Source organism: Trachinotus anak, unplaced genomic scaffold, assembly GCF_046630095.1.
Source record: "Trachinotus anak isolate AG129_WGS33_773 ecotype Australia unplaced genomic scaffold, CSIRO_AGI_Tana_v1 ptg000001l, whole genome shotgun sequence".
NCBI lineage: Eukaryota > Metazoa > Chordata > Actinopteri > Carangiformes > Carangidae > Trachinotus > Trachinotus anak.
Window position 1 is genome coordinate 19,227,924 of NW_027273852.1, and position 22,206 is coordinate 19,250,129.

General features: G+C 40.7%; 1 protein-coding gene across 3 annotated transcripts in view; it reads left to right on the forward strand.

Annotated features, from left to right (window-relative positions):
• The window catches only part of kalrna (kalirin RhoGEF kinase a), a 142,634-nt gene that overhangs the window by 110,938 nt on the left and 9,490 nt on the right, over positions 1–22,206 (forward strand). For 2 of the 3 annotated variants that reach the window (XM_071482355.1, XM_071482364.1), the window contains 15 exons: positions 5,336–5,542; positions 6,192–6,277; positions 7,538–7,684; positions 9,616–9,734; positions 9,894–9,960; positions 10,180–10,283; positions 10,410–10,479; positions 10,580–10,666; positions 10,883–10,975; positions 11,497–11,547; positions 11,798–11,875; positions 12,055–12,240; positions 12,720–12,891; positions 13,647–13,864; positions 15,233–16,762. In XM_071482355.1, the coding sequence (XP_071338456.1) occupies positions 5,336–5,542; positions 6,192–6,277; positions 7,538–7,684; positions 9,616–9,734; positions 9,894–9,960; positions 10,180–10,283; positions 10,410–10,479; positions 10,580–10,666; positions 10,883–10,975; positions 11,497–11,547; positions 11,798–11,875; positions 12,055–12,240; positions 12,720–12,891; positions 13,647–13,864; positions 15,233–15,520 (1,973 nt within the window). In that variant the 3' untranslated portion in view covers positions 15,521–16,762. Of the gene's footprint in view, positions 1–5,335; positions 5,543–6,191; positions 6,278–7,537; positions 7,685–8,369; positions 8,466–9,615; positions 9,735–9,893; positions 9,961–10,179; positions 10,284–10,409; positions 10,480–10,579; positions 10,667–10,882; positions 10,976–11,496; positions 11,548–11,797; positions 11,876–12,054; positions 12,241–12,719; positions 12,892–13,646; positions 13,865–15,232; positions 16,763–18,860; positions 19,024–21,317; positions 21,381–21,588; positions 21,617–22,206 lie in introns of those variants that run through there. The other variant, XM_071482376.1, reaches the window with a different exon arrangement.

Sequence of the window (22,206 nt, forward strand, 5' to 3'; positions counted from 1 at the left end):
TGTGTGTGTGTGCGTGTGCGTGTGTGTGTGTGTGTGTGTGAGAGAGAGTGATTAAAGATAGTGAGTGATGGGGATTTTAACAGTAGACTGTCTGTCTTTTCTGTCGGCTGCAGAACAAAAGCGTCCTTGTTTGGTCTCACCTGACTTTGGCTGTCAGTGTGACACTGCAGTCCTCTGTTGTACACACTATCCTCTGTTGCCCCGAGCACTAACGCTGCACTACTCACTCCCTAACTATTACTACTTACATGAACATTACATCCAGTTAAGTCCAGCTTCTGATGCCAGTTGACGATGACTGATGATGAAGTTTGATTTCTGTATCTAATAAGGAACTAATAAGCTTTTCTCAGTAATAAGTGTTGAGTGTAGTGCAAGTTTAAAAAGATTTGTGTAACAGGGCTGACTGAAGCATTGGAACATTGTTGTGTTGGAGTGGGTGTGTTGCTGCTGGGAACAGACACAAGATGAAATACAAACCAGGGAGTCCAGTTTGAAGACTTACATTTCTAGACAGCCTTTACATCCATTACTTTCTGCACTGCTGGGCTTAAACATGATATCAGGCCGATAGCAACATGACCTGTTGGACTTGTGGTGTTGATCACAAACAAAGATTAGATCACTAATGATAGTCCAGCATCTTATCTGGTGTAGAATGACACTGATCATCATCAGTCAGACCAGCATGTCATGAATTTCTGAAATTTTTGTTCCCTCCTTCCTGGCCCTCCCCTCAGGAGACAGAGACATCATGACCTGATAGTGTACTTTGGTTGATGACTACTGATGGTGAAATATGGTGGAATATGCGGTGTTGGCCTTTTTCTATAAATCACTTATACATTACAGTACTGAAGAGCATTTTCAGCAGTGTGCCATAGAGGTCTCAAATCTATTCATTCTTTCAAATCTTTCATTTGTTTCGATACTTCTGAAGATCGCTTTGAAACATTCACTGGAGATATTGCCTTTACATTGAACTTGAAATCTGCTCTCTTGTTATTGTTTTTTTTTTTTTTTCTCATATGAGCCTGTACTAACACCAGTATTACTGCAGTAATCTTAACATTATTTTGACAGAAAAATAAATGATGTTAACTGAAATAAATGAAACATTGCCTGACTCAAAGGTAGGAAATGCTTTGGATAACAGTCAATAGTAACATTTGCATCTATGCTAATGAGACAAAAAAGTTCAACTCAAGGTTCAGTTTCTTGGTGTTTTCAAAGGTTCGGCTTCATCCTGTGGCCTTCCTCAGAAGATGGAGTTGCATGGACACTGACTGAATATGACTAAGTACAGACACTTGTTATTACGTGCCTGAAATTCCGCACTTTAGTCACTTGATGATAACTGAACCATCACAGCGACAACTGAGCAGCTCCACCCGCTGAGGAGGGCTCCACGGTGTGGTTAAAAGTTCTGGAAACACCAACTACGAGGAACTGAGTGAAGGGGATTTTGTTGGGTTTTTTAATTTTTTTTTATTTTTATTTTTTTATGCTGCTGTTTCCGAGAACAAGAATGAACCTTGAAGCTCAGTGTGTGTTACAATAGTTACATACTGGCTGTTGTGGTGACTGCTCAGCTCCCAGCAGCTGACAGCAGCACACTGCGGTTCTGCAGCATCATTTTTTCTCTGGAGGAGGAGAGGTTAAAGCAATGACGTCTTATCAGTCAGCTGTGTGTGTGTGTGTTTGTGTGTGCACGCACTCAAGTCCTTAATGAGTTTCTGTGGTCAGCCAGCTGTCAAGGCTACTCAGTGAATAACACTGGCTCTGCTGAAAACACACACACAGGTGAACAGGTGGCCTGTGACATGGTTCCCTCACTTAAGAACACATGACTGCGTGCGCTCAGTAGCTCTTCAGGGAGTAACCACTGAAACAGTGGAAGAGAGTGACGACAGATGTGTGAGAGGGAGAGGGAGAAAAAGCAGTGGTGAAGAGGTGACTGTGAGATTCAGGAGAAAACCTGGGGGGGGGGGGGGGGGGGGGACTGAGTTAATACAGCTGATGGCTCTCACTCTCATACAAACACAATCAATTAATGTCCAAAGCAAATGTAAAGCAAGAAGGAACCCTGGGCGCAGATCCACCCCAACCTGAAGTCCAGACAGTGGGTGTCCTGGTCCAGGTCGGCAGCAATCCTCACATCATGGTGGAAATAGAAATAAATAGAGGTGGTGCCAGTTTAGTTGATACAGTGTAAATAAAAAAAAACTAACGGCCTGATTTAATACTGCAGCTGTATGCTCTAATTAATAGAGCTCATTAATGTTCTGTGAAGGTGATCAGTGTAAGTGCAAACTATTTGATATTAAGTGATGTTGCCAAACCTGCTAAGTCTCCTGCAAATAAAAGGCCTTCTTCAGCTTTCATCTTATCACTAGCTGTCTGTTTGTTTGTTTTTTTTTAATTATTTACACTGTATCAACTGAATGAAAGCAGGCATTACAAGCATTCCTGAAAATTAACAGAGTAATAAACAAGGTTGTGGAGACCATGTGACTGACCGCAACAACTCATGTTTCCAATAGCAGTTTGTGTTTGTCAAAATTATCTTGAGGTCATTTCCAAGGTTAAATGATGGCTTTGATGATTTGAATTGTGTTTCTACTTTTTTTGATGATAGGGTAGCACCTGTCACTCTACCCACTGACAGTAAGTCAAGTTCAAGTAACTTAATAACCACGTACTGTAGGAATCTTTGCACATTCTCCACATCATTTGACGAAAGAAAAGAACAGCAAAGTGTCTTCATGGTCCCAAAAAACTGAAATACAAGGAATAAGAAATACAGATCAAGAAATACAAAAATAGAAATGCCTTTGTATGTAATGTAACATACATACCCCATTCCGCCTCTGAGCGGTGGCATATTTTTGGTTTGTCAAGTTTGTGTATCATGACTTTGTCTCATGAGAGGACAAAGAGAAAGAGAGGCACGTCAGTAGCACTGAGTGACCTTGGCTGCTGTTTTGAACAGAGAGTTTTATCTCTGCCTCAGTGCTGACAGAGTCAGATAATAACTAAAACTACCACTGATACAGACTCATTAACCCACAATGCTGCACAATATAAGGGGGAGGGTTGTGAGTCAGGAGACCTCAGGAAAAGGTCACTTTGTTTGAATGCAATAATATTCTTTTCCATAGATTATATTACAAGACCTATTATTTCATCCAATACATGAGCATTTTGTCCACTTAATATAAAATGAAGTTCAGATGAATGTTTATAGAATTAAAAAAAAGAGTATCCAAAAGCTACATTAGCAATAAAATGAAAGAGTTGTTGCTTGGAAGCTAACATTGCTTCTGTAGGGGCAACTTAGCTAACACACACACACCCTAGTCTTTCTCCACAGTGTTGGTGCTGCTGAAGTGCTGGTGCTGCTGGGAAGTGAAAGGGATTTTAATGTTGGTTGTGAAGGGAACATTATCGCAGAAATAACAAAATGTCAAATGTTTTTGGTGTCCGCAGCTCAGCAACAGGCTTTTGTGCACAAGTGGTAGACAGTCAAATAAAAAGCAGATCAGAGATGAAGAGGGTGGAGGAAGAAGAGAGGGCATGAACAGGAAGAGAAATTAAGCAGAACTCCTCAGGAGATACCGTTGACCCTTAACCTTTCATTTCCTGTGTGAAGCACACACGTACGTCCAACCCCACAGCAGCTGCAGCCCATAGCTCCCAGCTGTGTGTGAGTGCAGCTGATCCACCACACTCCTGACACATGACTGCTGTTCTCTCTCTCTCTCTCTCTCTCTCTCTCTCTCTCTCTCTCTCTCTCTCTCGTTCTCTCTCTCTCTCGTTCTCTCTCTCTCTCTCTCTCTCTCTCTCTCTCTCTCTCTCTCTCTCTCTCTCTCTCTCTCTCTCTCTCTCTCTCTCTCTCTCTCTCACACACACAGTCAGTTGTGTCTGGTTGTGTCAAGCTTTGCAGCAGAGATGAAATGACACCACTGCTTTCTTTTTCTCTAAGCCAGGCCAAACTGGTCCGATCAGTTCAAACTGCAACTGATATCACACTCTGTAATTCTTCACATGTGATATAATCTCAGTGTAAGGGTCAACATTTCACATATGTTTGATAACATTTATTTCCTGTTTCCTGCTGATCTTTAAACACAATCAAATGCTTCGCCTTTGCTTCAGCAGCTGAATTAAAAATCATTTGGTCATTAAGTTTTATATTTCTTCATAGTATTTACACATAACTCAGAGCTGCTAACAGACATAATACTACAGCACAGGATGGAGGTATTTATCCTCAACATTAATACATGTGTTTGACATGACAGTGTTATTAGATGAGGCTTGTGTGACATGAGAGCAGATTTTGTTTGTCATCGACTCATCTGGATCTCCCAGCGCTGTTATCACTTACCATCACTTGTTCCTCAACATCATTAATAGAAGCACATGTGCCTGGAAAACCTGGAGTAACGTTACAGATAACTGCATCTTATTAATGACTCGTCAAAACAGAATTTTAAAACACAGTGCCTCTAGTTACTGCACATTGAGATTAGTTAAAATGCTAATTTAAGAATGTCTAATTACATCCTGACAAGACTGGTGTTATTACTGTTCAATTTCCTAGAGCCTTATTCCCACAGTATAGTTCTGACTATCTGAAATCTGACCTTAAGTATATCTATTTAAATACAACCAGTTATAATTTCAGTTCATTATTACTTACAATAGGAACTGGAGATAAGACTGTCAGCAGTTGCTATAACCACTGGTTGGGGTTTTTATAGCTGAACTCACACAAAGATCAAGCTGATCAAGATGATCTAAAAAAAAAAAACGCCTTTGCTGCTGATTTATTGTAAGAGCCAAGCAGGTGAAAGCCTGATAGACTGCAGCAATGTGATTAATGATGAAAGATGTTGGAGTTTGTAAACTTAATGTTCCTGTCAGCTGATTTAATATGACTGTAAATGTCATACTCCAAGTACACACAGAGACCAACTTCTGTTTGAGTAACAACAAAGCAACAAGTGGAGCCAAGAGCCAACTTCCTCTTTTTATCTGCTGAACACCATGAAAAACCTCTTGGGAGAAATTTGAACTTTTGGAAAACAAAACAAAGGAGCTTTGATGGAAGTGTAGTTTGAGGAGAAAGGGGTCAAATCTACTACCAATACTGAACTATCTGTTGTATTTTTACCCTTTTAATCATCTAGTGAGTCTGTTTTGCAAGAAAGTTGTTTCCCGAGGACTTATTTGTGATAAATATGTGAACTAATGCCAGAACAAATTGTAACTGCTACCAAAGGCTGATTCGATTGTATTAAATATGTAAACTTTGTCTGCTTGCTTTCAGAAAACTATCCTGTCAGCGGCTCTGATGGGAAGACCGAGTCAGTTGCAAACCTTCAGCCGCAGCCGTCTCTCAGCTCGTTGCAGTCCAGCTCTCCTGGTCCCAAACGCTCTGGAAACACTCTGAGAAAATGGCTGACCAGTCCGGTTCGCCGTCTCAGCCACGGCAGCTCCATCAAGAAACTCCCTAATAACAAACAGAAGAAAACTGGTAAGTGGGTCAACAACAAACAAATCCAAGCCACATTTCAAAGGATGCCATAGATTCTTCAGCTTTTTTTCCTTCCATGTAGCTGCTAGTTTCAGTTCATTTACATATGTTGTGGGAAAACAAGTATGACAACACTGTTGCAAGAAAACAAAAAACCTTTGTGGTATAATATCGGAAAGTTATTTGTAATTGCTCAACAGCATTGCACTCATACTTTCGAACTACTGATAAAGAATGGGCCTGTGAACATTGTAGATGTCAGGAAGACTCATGTCAGTTTGTGTTTCTTGCATTGAAAAGGAGGCCAATAGGCTATGAAACGTCCAAGCTCCTGCTCACAACCGCATCAGTACCTGTAGATAACACAATTTTAACACAAGCATACCCATGTCAAGTCTCTGCAGGACTTCAGACAGAGGCTGGCAAAGATGTGGATTTGATGTGATTTGTAGTTAATGAGCTAAATATTAAAATGTATCAGTGTGATTCTTCTGTCATTCCAGCCACATAAGGAAAGATAAAGGGATTTTGAACCCACCCATTTCTCAACACATCCCTGAATCCAATAATGTCTTAAATTCCGCGTTTTTACATCTGCGTGATTGATTGAGTAATGAACTGTTTGACTGACTGTTCCACTGATTGGCAGGACCAGGAAGCGGAAGAGAAGAAAACAGGAAGAGTATTGATCTGGGACAGCCTGACATCGCCCTGCAGGATGATATCATCGATGAGGTAAACAGTGAGATTCCAGAGAGCATGTTTCAACTGTTCTGTGGTGAAGGAACTTTGATAAATGGACAAAAGTATTTACATAGAATAACTAAAACTCATTCCTCTTTGAAGACACACATCCATGTTTGTGCCTGATTTCATCTGGTTGAGATTTTTTTTTCTTCTTTTTTTGCAGGAAAATATTTTAGGAAATGCGCTTAGCCATCTTACCCAGAGTGTATAGCTGTATGATTTCCCTTGAGAGGATGTTATTTTATTTTTTGTTACATAGCATTTAAATAAATTATAACAAGAAAATTCAAACAAACATCCCACTACTCAAGCTCAAAACACAAAACCTGTATGAAAGCCAAATAGAGACAGGTCTTTGAACCACCCAACCACAGATGAATGTTTGTAATTTAGTTTTCCGATGCAAACAGTGTTTGAGCTGTTTGATCAGTGATGTTTGAAGGTGCAGCAAGAAAACAAACCTTTATGATCAGTTATTTTTAGATATGAAACATCTAACATGCTGTTTTGTAAGTTAAACTCTTCGGTGGAGTATGCAAATACACTAAATTACAGAATACACGTCACCAGACCCTGTTGTAAGGTGCATCTGTTGCTGCCTCGTCAGTGTAGTTTAAAGGTAACTGACCTGCCTCTCCTTCCAGCTGGAGGTGGACTTGTTGTGTTGGAGTTATAAATATACACTGTCTACATTTGATAGACAATAAACAGTTGAAGTTCCTCTTTCCATGTGTAAAAGCTTCTCACTCCCTGACACTCAAATGTGATGACACACAAACACACCCACACACAAACTTGTGAGTTATTCATTCATTACTGACAATGTCAAACCTCAGGACACTGATTCATTGCTATTGTAATATCAAAATTCTGTAGCATTAACTTTTGTTGATTTCATCATTCATTTCTCGGTCATAAATCTTTGAAAGAGGAGTCCGTCGGCGTGCCCACAAGTTCAGAGGGTTTTATTCTGGGAACCAGAAACTAACTGGTCAAGCTTGACCAGAACCAAGACAAGTCATTAATCTGTGATTCCTCACCACTTCATCAAAATTATAGAAATTGAAGCATGACATCACACGCTGTCATTTATTTCACATTGATCTGGAAACTGTCTCAGTGATTTTAAATTTCCAAGAGCAGCTGCCACGTTTTTTGAAAACTGGACAGAGTTTGTTCACTGAGATGTGAGAAGGGCGTGTGAATGATCTGAATAACTCAGCTGATTAATTGCTGATCTCCCCACAGAGAGTCATCAGTAAGGACGGTAACCTCCTCTCTAAGACGTCCTCCGGGATGCAGAGCGGCGGGGAGGAGGAGCAGGACGAGGAGGCCCACACCCCTCTGCCTCCCCCCATGGAGATCATTAAGGACCCCTCAGCTCAGGACGACAAGGTGAGAGGGGGTGGGAGGGGTCGAGGAGGGCAGTGTCACTGTTGGTTAGGGTTTGGCTATAATTGAGTCCCAGTGGAAGTCCTTCACTGAGGGACACTTTAAACACTGTATCTTTAAATAGCTTTTATTTCTGTGATCTGACAAGTTCAACTCAGCTTCAGCTTCTGTCCGTTTTCATTAACATCTGTCAAACCTTACCTTACTTCTTTACTTCTGCTGATAAACTTCAATTTAGCTTTTCACGTTATTTTTGTTTTTGTGTGATTTGTTTTTTTATTTTTTTATTTTGTTTTAAATCTTTTTGTATTTTTTTATTTTGTTTTAAATCTTTTTTTATTATTTTTTTTAAATTTAATTTGTGTAACATAAAATTTGATAATAATAATAATATTTTAATATGTTTTGATTATTGTTTTTTGATTAGGTTCAGGTTGTCAGTGGTTTGTTGATGGTTATTGATTTTTTTAAATTTTTTTTTAATTCTGGTATAAATCCTGCAGCTCAGCAGTGATCCACTGCTTTCCTCTGCCGACCAACAGCTTTTCTCTCTTACTCCTGTTTGTTCCTTTTATTTTCTTGCTCAAACTCCTTTACTTTTTTCTTAAACTTCCTGCTCTCTGTCCTTTACTTCCACTCCTTCTAACACGCTCTTGCTCCCTCTCCTTCCCTCCTGTTCCTCTTTTAGTCTTCATCCTTGCTAACATCTCTGCAGTCGTCCTCTGAGGTGCCCAGCGCTGCAGAGCTGGTTAGCGCCATAGAAAAACTGGTTAAAACCAAGATGGTGAGTGTGTCTGACTGTCTGCATGTTTGGGACGTACTTATGTGCCATCTGACAAACACATCTTTTTTCATAATGGGCACAAACCCAGAACACATGATGTGCAGACAAGTCGTCTTCAAAGGAGCCTCAGGTGAACACAGCCTGTTCACCTGTAGTCTCCATGACGCTAGGTTTGTCTGCAGTATTCACATTTTCAGTAGTTTGTGTAGTTAGCCTGATTGTGCTCAGTTCTTAAATGTGTTCTATATTTACATTCATGCATCCATGTAGTTTGTGTTATCATGTAATGTGAGCGATGTGTACAAAAGCGATGAAACTGACATTTGCCATTTATTGCAGAGAAAAAGTGTGAAATGGTTGCATCTTTTTCTAAAATAAATAAATAAATAAATAATCCACTTCTGTATCACACCTGCTTTTCCAGATGTCGGTGTCCGTACAAACTGGTTTTTAGTATACATGTTTGTGTTTGCTTGTATAGGACACGCTATAGTATCCATCTGTTGTGGTGTGTAAATGTGTCATTTGCCTGTTTGCTGTTCAGTTGCATCTCATTTGATAACAAAGTGTGTGAAGCGTTTGAGCAGAACTTCGGGATCAACTGTATGAAATGATGCCATGAGATGTAACAGAACAAGACCTGCACACTCTCACAGTGTCCTGTGTTTGTTGACGTGTCATTGGAGTTCAAACACACACTGGAATATTTTCACGTCAGCAGATTTGTTTGAAGTTTTGGTGGACAGATCTCTCTGCTCTTGAATCAGTTTAATATATAATTTAGAATTTCCACCCATCTGTAATTTGCACTTAGGCAAAGCTGAGGTAGGAATTTGTTTCTGCAGAGTTGGTTTTCACAGTCAACACAGGGCAGCAGGCATCAGCTTATTATATCATTATATTTGCTCCTCATGGCTGCAGAACACCAAGCTCCTGCTGCCCTCTGCTGTCACAAAGGCATCTCATTATTCTGATGCGAGGGTACAGAATGTTGTTCTTCTTGTAAAGCCCTCTGAGATATGATTCTGCTTTATATAGATGACTCTCAGTTATGTACAGTTGTATGATATTGTAGCTACTTTTTCAGATCTATGACAAGTAATTGTGAAAAGTGACGGACCTCTAAATGCTGACCCTCTCCTCTCTTTAGACTCTGGAACCAGGTGCGTACCCCGGTTTCTCCTCTCTCTCTCCACCTGAACAAACCACTCCCGTCCAGCCCCGAAACCCTGAGCTGGAGCAGAGAGCCAAAGCTATGAGAGGACGAATGTGAGTGCTGCAGTGTTCTACTACAGTTTTTACTGCCACAGCCATCAGGTTGTATTATCATCGGTGCTGTGTCTTCCCTCCTTGCTGCAGCAGGAGACGAGGCTGACAGTAACAACATTTCCTCAGCTGATGTTACAGTGATCTGTTTGTTCTGCTCAGGTTTGTTCTGAACGAGCTGATTCAGACAGAGAAGGACTACGTCAAAGACCTGGGCATCGTGGTGGAGGTGAGACACTCGCTGCTGAGGGAACGCACCCCTCTGTGTTTGTTTATGGTCATTTTTCTTTCTCAGCATCTTCTGTAGCGGGCTGCTTAGTAACCCAGCAGCACAAGCGTCTCAGGAATATTCTACTATGTGGTAGCTTGGTGTAAAATATTACTCAGGTGTTCTGATGTTAATTTTTTTTCGTCATTAACTGAGGACTGACCTTTCGTGACCCCGCAGGGCTTCATGAAGAGAATCGAGGAGAAGGGCGTCCCTGATGACATGAAAGGAAAAGACAAAATCGTCTTCGGGAACATCCATCAGATCTACGACTGGCACAGAGAGTAAGTAACATTGGGGTCCAAACACTGCAGCTGGACCAAAATAGGGGTCATGTGGAGCCTGACAGCGGCCTTCAGTTTGTACTGTTTGTCTGTGATAATGAGCAACATCCCTCTTCTGTCTCTCAGTTTCTTTGTAGGAGAGCTGGAGAAATGTCTGGAAGATAATGAGCACCTTCCTGAGCTCTTCATCAAACATGTGAGTGCAGCACTGTGTGATCAGACAATATATTTGATGTGGGGACAAAAACGACTCCCCCTGTGATCTGTTGACTGAAAACATGGTGTATGTGTTACAGGAGAGAAGACTCCACATGTATGTGGTTTATTGTCAGAATAAGCCTAAGTCAGAGTTCATCGTAGCAGAATACGACACATATTTTGATGTAAGTGATGTTTTGTCTCTTGATGTTACTTTGTTGGTATGTGTTCATCAGCTGATTTCAAGAACGACTCCCAGCTCTCTAATTATATTAATTTATAGTTAGTGTAGCTGTGTTGTTACATTAATGGAGGTTCTCACAGTCTTTTTGTTTCTCTTATATATTTGGCCAGTTAAATGACAATGAGGCATTATGATGCTACTGGTGTTTGTCTTCCAGGGAATCCAGCAGGACATCCAGTCCAGGTTGTCCATCAGTGACTTCCTCATCAAACCAATCCAGAGAATCACCAAGTACCAGCTGCTACTGAAGGTGACATACACACAGATCCCCTTATTGATTTAAAGAGACATGATGTCATTGAGTTTCATTCTGGACGCAATGAATTAAAGCAATTATCATGCACTGAAAGGTCCTGTTACAGGCAGTTTGGACTGTTTAAAGCGTTAAATGCAACAGGTAAAGTTATGTGGCTCTCATGCAACTTTAACCTGAAGGTGGAAAAACTAATCCACCGCCTCAGGTTAACCAGCTCAGACCTTTCCTGCAGACAGACACAGTTAAAATATTTTAACATGAGGATATTTATAACTAACTGAACTCAAACTGAGATTTTAAGTTTCCACAAGACACTATGCTGTAAATATATCTAACAGAGATGTTATTGGATGTCAAATGAAGAGAAAGAGCGTGCATCTTAATTTGTGAATTGTCCGTCTGTCTGACACACTTGTCTGTGTGACTTTCTGGGTGAAGTGATATATTGAAACAGCAGTGAAATGAAACCACAGCGTCTTAAATGTTATGTTAAATGTTGTTATGTTTTTCCTCAGGACTTTCTGAAGTACAGCTCCAAGGCAGGAATAGACTGCGAACAAATCGAGGTAAAAACTCAACATCATTTAAAAGTGCTAAAAACAAATCACAGTTTAGGGTAACACCAGAACTGATAAACATCAAATGATTTAAAAATCTCTCTCTCTCTCTCTCTCTCTCTCTCTCTCTCTCTCTCTCTCTCTCTCTCTCTCTCTCTCTCTCTCTCTCTCTCTCTCTCTCTCTCTCTCTCTCTCTCTCTCTCTCTCTCTCTCTCTCTCTCTCTCTCTCTCTCTCTCTCTCTCTCTCTCTCACACACAGAAAGCAGTAGATTTGATGTCTCAGGTCCCTAAACTGTGTAACGACATGATGAATCTGGGTCGGCTGCAGGGATACGAGGTATGTTCATGTAAATGACAGGTTTGCACATATCAACAGAGAAAAGACAGTCCACTTCTTTATTAATGACAATAATTTCAAAAAGTGACAAGTGAGCACTGAATGAATTTGAGAGTTAATCATTCTGCAGCCTAGGTTTGGGCCTGAATGAGATGTTGACCATCCACTCTCCTCCACAGGGTAAACTGACCAGTCAGGGCAAACTGCTGCAGCAGGAAACCTTCTTTGTGACAGAGCAGGACGCCGGCGTCCTGTCGCGCTCCAAAGAGCGACGAGTTTTCCTATTTGAGCAGATTGTCATCTTCAGTGAGCTCCTTAGGAAAGGATCGTCCACGCCCGGATACCAGTTCAAGAAGAGCATCAAGGTAAACGGAGGATGATGGGCTTCATGTTCTGCAGGACTAGAGATGCACATTTTACTAACTGGATCGAGCCATGATGAATAATTGATAATGGCTCAGCTTAGCTTCATTAAACTGCCAGACAAAATGCTTGTCCTGAAACAAGTTGTCCAGAGAAGTCAAAACACAGACAAAAATACCTCAGTGAGAGAGAACAGAGAAATATGTGTTGATTAGAGTTAAACTGACAGGACAAGGCTGAGAGAACTTCATCCTTCATCCTCTCCCATCGTCCTGGTGTTTCTGAGAAAACAAACAGGAGTCTGTGTGCATACAGGCAACAATGTCATTTATTGTTTAGGAAGTTATTTACTACTTTTCTTGTCACTTTAAGATGTTTACTAGCACAATTTTAAGAAATGTCTTGGTGGAGATCTAAGCATTAAAAGAGTTTTATAATCTATAAACCATGATCACACTCAAGCTGCTCCTGCTACCCTCAGATATCCTACCTGGGCCTAGAGGACAGCGTGGATAACGATCCCTGTAAGTTCGTCTTGTCATGCCGCGGCTCGTCGGAGCGTTTCACCCTGCAGGCCGCCAATGTCGACATCAAGCAGATCTGGGTCCGACACATCCAGGAAGTGCTGGACGCTCAGAGCAACTTCCTGTCTGGTGAGGAAATACAGGAGAATCTTTTCCTCTGATATATGAACTCATGGTCCAACACTTTTTAGGGTCCCTGCTCAAACCAGAGTGAAAAATGAATCTGTCCTCCTCAGCTTCATCAGACGCTGCCCCTGTCTCTGCTCTGCAGAGTCACTCTTTTCTGAAGCTCAGTATAGTGAAAAGAATCATGAACCAGCAGCAATGCTTGGCTTAACATTCTGGTAATTTTAGACATCTACACCGTGAGAGAGTTAGATTTTAAACATGAAACACACTGCTGAGATAGTGTTGACTCTCATGTTGTTTATTTCCACTGACATTGTTCCACACATTTCACAGGATCATACCAGCTGTGCATGTTTTAGCTGTTAAACCTGATGGAGCGTGAAACCTGAGAAGTGGTGGCTAAAAAGAGTAAATTTTGAGCTACATTATCAAGATTGAATTGAATATGATCATAATGTAGTTTTGAATGAGGGGAAAAAAGGCAATGTTCACTGTGACCTATTCTGAGCAGCTTTTATGGTCCTGCAAGTACATTTTCATGGCGTGTTGAACTTAAATAATGGCTGCTCAGACGGTAAGCAAATTTAAACTGACAGCGCCAACAGGACACAGGTCAGCAGTAATGTAAGGTGTGTATAATGTATAATATAACGTTGCTGTATTTTAATGAAAAGGAAAAACAAAACATCTGGAGAGTCAGCAAACCTGAAATGACACCACAGGATTATACATTTTCCATCTGTGTGCGGTTGTAGCTCTCCAGTCTCCTATCGAGTACCAGAAGGAGAAGAGCGGAGGAGGCAGCAGCTCGTCACTGACCAGAAACCGCTCGTCCTCCGGGAACCGGCCCACCGCGCCCTCTCACAGCCGGCCGTCCTCTGCAGTCGGGCTCGGGGACAAGGAGGCAGACAGAGGGAGGAGCCAGATGAAGATGTCTACCTCCAATGGTGGTTCGTCATGTTTTGACTCCAGGGTGAGTTCCTGCAAACAGCCTGAGCCCACGTGATAGGCAGGAAATGGGCTTGTCAGTTCATACTGCGTACACTTACTTCGTTCCTGGTTTTGAGACATTTTTTGCTCTAGAATTGTCTTAACTCAGCCATGAACCATAGACTGCAGCAGACAGTTAGTGAACTGGGGCATGAAGCTCACTTTTCTTTGTTCTGTCTGGGAGTCTGTTACCTGTCCCTAAACGCCAAGGTTAAAATCTGGGCTACTGCAGGTGTAGCAGCGGATTGTTTGGGTTTATATATATATGTACATACCAACCTGCTCTCTCTGGCCTATTTTGGCTGAACACCTCGTGCTGTCTGCAGGAGCCTGGACAGCTCTGCTCACTTTGTTATTTACAGCCTGGCCAACAGGCCTGACCTTGACCCTCACTCTTGGTGAATAAGACCGAGTCTTTCTATACTTCTTGCTTTTTGTCTGTACAGTAGCAAAACCACAAAACCGCCCATTGTCTTATTTACTGCTGGTGGTTTCTAACCCTGCAGACGGTTTAGTTTTTATTTGCTGTGGATGAGTGATGTGGCAGGAAATGGATCCCAATGAAAATTGTTGATAGTGAAGTCTGTGGATGTTATCCAGAGTAACCACTTCACTGTTTCTGGAAAGATGTTGCTGTTGAGTATTTAATGACATTTTCAAATTGTATTGTCTCCCACTGTATTGAGGTATGTCTGCTTGTGTAATGACTCACCATAGGAATGATGTTGGTATTTCACTATTTAAGTTTGTCACCATGTTGCTGTCTATGGCGCAGACAGATCACGTCCTGATTCCTGATCCTGCCTTCAAAGCTCTGATTAGCTCAGTAGTTTGTCCAAACAGGTAAACAGCTGTCAATGAACACCAGACTTATTTGAGTCACTCAAAAGTAAAAATGGATGTGGGCAATAATTGGTCTGGAACCAGTCTACCTCATTCACTGTTTCCAATTAAAACTGGAGCTTGAAGATTAAAGGAGTTGGTTAGTTGTCATTTTTCAGTGTAATTCACTGACACTTCACTGGAGGAGCAGCAGACTTCCAAACCTCTGTGCTGTCTGTTCCTGTTGCCTTGAAAACAAACTGAGAACAGATTGCTGACGCTCTGCTGTTGTTCTCCCTCCTCCTGCTCCTCGGTCCTCACCTCCCTCTGCTCCTCCTCAGGTTGGGGTCAGCTGTAATGGCATCACTGCCAGCAGGACTGTTGTCCAACCCACATAGTCGCTCCTTAACCTTGTCCTCAATTGTCTTCACCCTCTTTTCCACCTCCCTTTCCCCCCCTCCCTCTCTGTGTCTTCTCATTTTGTCCTCTCCTCTGCTCTCCTTTCTTCGTCCGTTCCTCTCCTCCTCAGGACAGTGACGGCGGCTGTAACGGCGTCTCCTCTACCAAGTTGGTCACTCAGGACTACTCGGCGCTCAAGGAGAACGAGATCTGCGTCAGTCAGGGGGAGACTGTCCAAATCCTGGCCACCAACCAGCAGAACATGTACCTGGTTTACCGACAAGCCAACAGCCAGTCGCCTGCCGCTGAGGGCTGGGTGCCGGGACATGTTTTGGGCCCAGCCACAAAATCCATAAAAGACTCTTCTTCTACTTCCTCCTTCTCAGCGGCGGTGGCCGATGCCAACAACATCAAGTAAGTCCCCCACCCGACCGTCTCCACCCACCCAGCACTTCTTTCCCCGCAGACAGATGCACTTCTGGCTGGACACAAAGAGAACTGAGGTGACAAACCTTTGTCTACCTTTTTTTTTTTTTTTTTTTTTTTTTTTTAATGAGTTCCTATCCCCAGTTACTAACTGTTCACTGCCTCCTCCTTCACCTCCTAACTCCTTGTTCCCTCATATCCTTTCCCTCCTCCTCCCCCTCCTCCCTTTTAAATAAACTCTTGGACCTCACAGTAGATTTTTTGGGGGGTATTTTACCTCCTGACCTGTTTCTCTTGGAGGTAAAAGGTACAGAACTGGTCTCTTACTGTCCATCAAGCTGCTGCAGTGACAGTTTTATTTCTGAGCCATTGTCACTTGACGGCTCTGTGGCAACTACATGAAAATGGATTTCAGGCTTGCAAATGAACTAAAACACACACACACACACACACACTGATAAATGTCCATGTAAAAGCGTACTGAGGAGTTATCCTGCAGAAATAGACTGGATAGAAAATCTTGTATCTTGTAGCTGACTCTGGAAACCAGAGAGAGAAAACCGTTGACACTCATGTGGAGCTTAAACCGGACTCTTATTTCAGTTCCTAACACCCTGCTTTTTCTTCTTTTTTGTATTTTTATTTCTTTTTACTCTTTTTGGAAAATAAAAAAAAAAGCTCACCTGGGGCATTCAGGTGGACTCAGCCCCATTCTCTGCAGTGGAGAAGATTTATTTTGTTGTCTGTGGCAATCTATACAGAAATTTGTGTTTATTCCTCTTGTTGTTGTTGATGTTGTTTTTTTTTCTGCCTTGTGATTATTATTTTATTTCACGGACAAAGTTGGATTTATTTCCTCCTTCATGTTGATTTTTGTTTATTGTGTTGGCAGTTCACTGTACAAAGTTAATTTTGGTTTTTCAACTGAGGCTCTCGAACATTCCTGTTAAAAAAAAAATTCCTTTTGCACTATTTAAAGATGAGAAAAAATATGAATGAAGTCAGGCTGTGCAATATGTTTCATTTAATGGCAACGGTCACCATTGTACTGTTGGTAGTCTAATGATAATGATTTTAAATGTATTTTAAATATGTAAAATAAACCTTTTGGACTTGAGCATGAGTTAGAAAAGCGACGTGAAGGTGAAGTTGTTTTGTTCTGCGTTAGGCCGGAGATGATTGACAGTTTGTAGTTTTTAATATTTGTAAATAAACTACAACAGCAAACGTAAAACTGAGCCTTCTGCCTACTTCTGTGTGCACTGTTGAGTGTTTTAGTTTAGGATGATGTAGATGTAGGTCACAGTGACAAACAGGAAATGAACTATGAGTAAGATTATATTTATAAATTTATAGATGAGCCTCATGAGGAAATTACAAAATCAAACACAGTGTCTTGACCAAAACACTAGAGCAACAGGTATAAAACCTTTGTCTGCACATTTTCCCTGTATGGTTGATTTCAGCTTTTTGTATTTGTTCTTATTGTAGTGACGTTTATTTTGATGTTTTTGTTTGAGTTTTTACTAACCTCAACGGTTTGATACTCCACAGAAGGTACGAACTTGAAATTGAATTTAATTAGAATGAATCATTAGAAACTGCTGCTTTCTGGTTTAGTTAGTTTGGCAAAGTTAAGTACAGTTTTAAATACAGTTTTGTGAACGTGTGAGTGATAAACCAAGAGCTTCTTCAAGTGTTAATATACTGTCTGATAATGGCTTCATGTGAAACAGCATTAATAAGTGACAGGACTTAAGTGAGGAAAGCTACTTTCTATGTTCTGACCTGACGAGAGTTGATCTACAAGTTTCAGTAACTTTTATTAGTAAGTTGAATTACTGAAAACTCAACACTCAGTTTTACCACTCAGTTATAAATGTGTTTAGACAATAAAATAAACTTTTAGGAAGATAAATGATTTAGTTAATTCAATGCAGATGTCTGCATTAAATTATTGGTACACATTGGAACACATAAATATATATGTATGTAGTATGTGAAATTAGATTCATTTGCACAGGAAACACAAGTTTAACACAATGTTGAAAATGTTACAACAATGTTGTCTCTGGCTGTGTTGAAAGAAGATTTGTTCCACTATATCTGTCTCACACTGTCTCTCTCATTCTCTCTCTCCCAGTCTAAATTCCTCTCTCTCAATAAAGTCAGACCAGTGTCGCTCTGTCCCTCTGTCCTTCCTCTCCTGTATAAACTTCATGGACCAGAAGAGTCTGGCTGCAGCTTCAGGCAACAACCCCCCTGTCAGCACCCTCAGCCACAACACATAAAAACACGCAGATTAATTTAGTTTAATTTAGATTGTGCAGACAAACAGGCAAACAGGTAGGAAATATGGAAGAAGTATTGAGGCCAAAGGGTAACACCGATTGTTATTGATTTTCTTTTATTTTCTTTTATTTATTTTTGCTTGCATATGGGATGTATCAGTAACTAGAATTAATTATAACTACAGCTTATGTTAAGAAAACTTTTTCACAATTATGAATAGTATCTTGTATTTATTATGACATTATTATAAGTGTTTTATGATTATGAGACAATTTCTCATAGTTATTAGCTAATTAGATGTAACTTATTGGGAGCTTGATATTGTGATTGCTTAACCCACTGTTATTATTTGGCACACCTGTACTTTTACTTTGATGAATGTGTGAATATATCTGCTGTTACAAATTTCTTTATTCCCTTTGTGTGTATAAATACATTTAAAGTGTAACAAGACAAGAAACAGGTCTGGGACAGAATAGGAATTAATATGGTAACATTTTATTTTAAGTTCCTCTATTTAGCATTTATAAGAAGCATATAAACATTTACATAGTTTATAACACATCATTATATAGTTGTAAGTGTTGAGTAATGTATTTATTAACAACTGTAGCTCATAGGACATCTGTAAGAGTTTATTAATGTACAGGAGGTTGTTAACAAATACATGAATCAATACTTATATCTGCTTACAACACCATTATAGAGTGTTCAAATATATTAACTGCTTAAATACTGCTTATAAATGCTAAATACAGGGCCTTAAACTAAAATGTTACCTTTAATGTATATAAAGTATTTATCTGGACTCCACATGTGCATCAGACACTTAAACCTTGTATCCATAGCAACAGAAACAAGACATCACACTAAATCACTAACAAACTCCCCGCTCACTAGATGGTGATAGTAAGCTGACAGTGGCTCCTGGGAAAGTTTTGACCTGACGGCCATGTTGCCTCTGCAGCCAGACTAAGCTGGATGCCACTGAGCTTCCCTCTGATTGGCTGGTTGATGTTTCTCGTTGCTGTACCGTACAGGAAGTCTCTGTCGTGGAACACGCTGCTTGCCAGGAAGCGCGCTGAAGCCAAGGATGTCACCTTGGTGGGGGTCAGAGGTCACGAGAACGGCCTCCTCCGTAAGCCCAAAGAAACCACGCCCCCTCCCCCGCTCACCTCCCCCGCCGCCGGGGCAAAGGGCAAAGTGAGTAAAGCAGGCCGACGGCGCACGCTGGTGATGTTATATTTGTGTGCCAGAACCCCACACCTGCCCCTGCCCCTGCCCCACTTGGTTTTTAATTTTTTTTTCTTAACCTGTGTGTGTGCGCGCATGTTTTTGTGCAAACTACAAACACACACAGTAGTTTCTGTGTCTCAGTTCTACTCCAGCAGTGGTTCTCAACCTGCATGAATTTACACGTATATTCCCTTGTTTTCATCTATTTATTCACCCCAACATGTCTGCCAGAGTCTGTGACACTGCTTGGTTTGGTACATCCTGCATCTATGGAGTTATGAGCAAAAGTACTGTGCAAACCAGAACCAAAGATTTAGTAAGAAGTTGGAACAACAAAATCCATTCACACATCCTCTCAGATGGAGCTGGACGCTTGGTGACTACCTGCCTGGCTACTGAAATAAACTGGCTACTCAGTTTAATTCTGCGTGCGTTTACTTTTCCTTTGTGGGTGACTCCACCAACTGTGTCAATTTCCTTCCATGAAAATGTTAAAATGCTGTGGTGAGTGGGCCATAAGGTGGCGGTTAGCTAGTGATTAAGGTAAGGCAGTTTGGAAAAAAAAAATCATATAAACAAAAATGACATTTCAACACATGTAAATATTAAATGGTTGAGAACACTGCCCAGTTTTTTTTTATCTTCTTTTTTTTTTTTTTACCCCAAAACCTCGACTGCACTGATTGAAAAATAAACTCTGATTTCTTTTTGTGTTGTTTGATTTATTTTTCCCTCCCTGTGCATGGGTAGAAGTAGAATCCAGTGATTTATTGACTGTTCTTATGTTGCTGAGCCTCTGTTAACTTGTGTTTTCTGTGGTGGACTAACATATAAAACATGAAGTGTGTATATAGCATCATCTAGTGAGTGAGTATGGAAATGGGAAATGGAAATAATCATCATTCATAATGTTAACAACATGATATGAGTTCATATGACATGTGCTGTTTCAAAGTAAAAGCTCTGCATAAGAAAAGAAACAACACCATGTTCTTTTTCTGCAGCCTTATGAGAAGATGCCCTGCTACAGATATGGTGATATACTCATCACGAAGAACATTTCCACCATAAACAAAGTGTTTCTTTTACTTCTTCCTGCCTTTGTGCATCTGTATAACTACTTTGTTTCCATTATGTTGTTAAGTTTAATGAGCGTGAAATCCTTCTGCCCAACAACTGTCCAGTATCAAAGGGTTTGTAGACAATTTCTGCAAGAGTGATAGTTGTGTTTAGTAAGATATGCTGACAATTACTTTAACACAACTGTGAATGTTAAAAACAGCGACAGACTTTTGCTCAAGATAGTTCTTTAATATGAAGGTCATCAACACCTAATCTTTGTACCTTTTATATGGATCTTTAAACTCAAAAGTATTTGAGCTCAGACATAGAGCAGGAATAAAGGTGGAATGATTATTTCTATCACAGTCAGTGTAAAACAGCAGGTTTGTCATTCACTCTTGATATGCCTGCTGTCGCGAGCTATAGGAGCTGTAGGAGAGGAGGTAGAGGTCATAGACTATATGTAAAAAAGTTCCCTGTGTTCTGCAGCATCACTCATATTCAGAGGGGAATGTTGGGAACGACTGGAATTTGGGTTGCAGACATGCTGCAGTCTTTGTAAGTCACTGGGTTTAATAACTCTCATGAGATTGACTTCTTAGGGCCTAAATTCATACGAAGAATCTCCTTGCTTTGTTTTTCTAAATTACAGTTTGTTCATTCTCTCAGAGTTTGTTCATTTACGGGACTTGCAGCTTAAAGCACTAAAGCTACTATTATGATAATTGTAGTGAAAGGTAGAGAAGATGAGGAAAAGAGAGTCACAGACTTCGGAAGAAAAAAAGCTGGTGTTATTTTAAATTTAATGTCAAGAAAAGCTCTGAACCACGACAGCTGTCAGGTGATTTTCAGGGTTCTGTGAAGGACAGAGAACTTCAGCGCTGTTTTTCAGTGGAACCCTCCAGAAGCCTTTTGTAAATAACGTTCATATTCGTAATATTCTCTTAACCCTCCTCTTCTCATCGTGCGCCCTTCTCTTTTTACTCATTTCTGTATTTCCCTTATCTTCTTCCTTTTCTCTTCTCTCATTCCCATATCTCCCATTGTCCTTTCTTTCCATCCTTCCTTCCTTCTTTCCTTCCCTTCTCATTTTCCTCATCAAATCTCTTCTCCACTGCCACCATCCCATCCTACACCTACACCTCCTCTTTTTTTTTTTTTGTCCTCCTTTCTCGTCGTCCTCCTTTGTTCTCCACCAGGACGTTCACACCTCAGATGAGTCAGACTGTGACGATGACCTCGACCCTAAGACAGGCATGGAGGTACGGCTGCACACGTTACATTTGAATGAGAGGTCTTGGGACTACATTGTGGAAACATGTTTCACGGAGTTCATGTGTCAACATTATATGAACAGATGGGTTTGTCTTCAAAAATGTCTGAAATCAAGTGAGAAATTGCGAGTGCAGACGGAAAACTGTTGTGCAGCTGCTCACCTTAACTTTAACTTTGACTTCATCTGTTTTCCAGCTTCTCAATCCAAACTTCATCCAGGAAGGTAAGAGATGTGAAGAACCAGCCTTACGTATTCATTAGCATTAGCATCAGCTATTTCTTTATGTTACAGTCAGTCCGGGTGTACGTTTCATATACACATGATAAAAAGGTGTGACGAGTCAAAAATGATCCTCAAGCTTCACAAAAAGCTGAAGCGAACAGTGAAGTTCACAGAGAGACTCCCACATGTGCCTTATCACCTGCAGAGTAAATGTTTTTATTTACTTTATCTAATATACACTTTTGGTTACAATATGTCACATAACTAATTATTGACTATTGACCCAGTTCACCTGTTCGCTGAAAATTGCCAGACTGGTGATGAATAACTTTCCACTGGTCTGATTCCCAAACGGTGGAGGGCTGCTCGTCAGTCAACATCTCCAGTGACTAGTCCAATCTGGCAGCGACATAAACCAGAGCAGACTAACATTTAATCATCTGTTGTGCCTAAATACCACTGCGAAGTTAAGGTTAGGGAAAACTTGTATTGACATTAAACAGACAATATTGTGTTCTGGTACAACGTAATGGGAAAGACTGAAATCATGTTCACAAACCAGAACTCGACACTGTGTTTGATGGTCACAT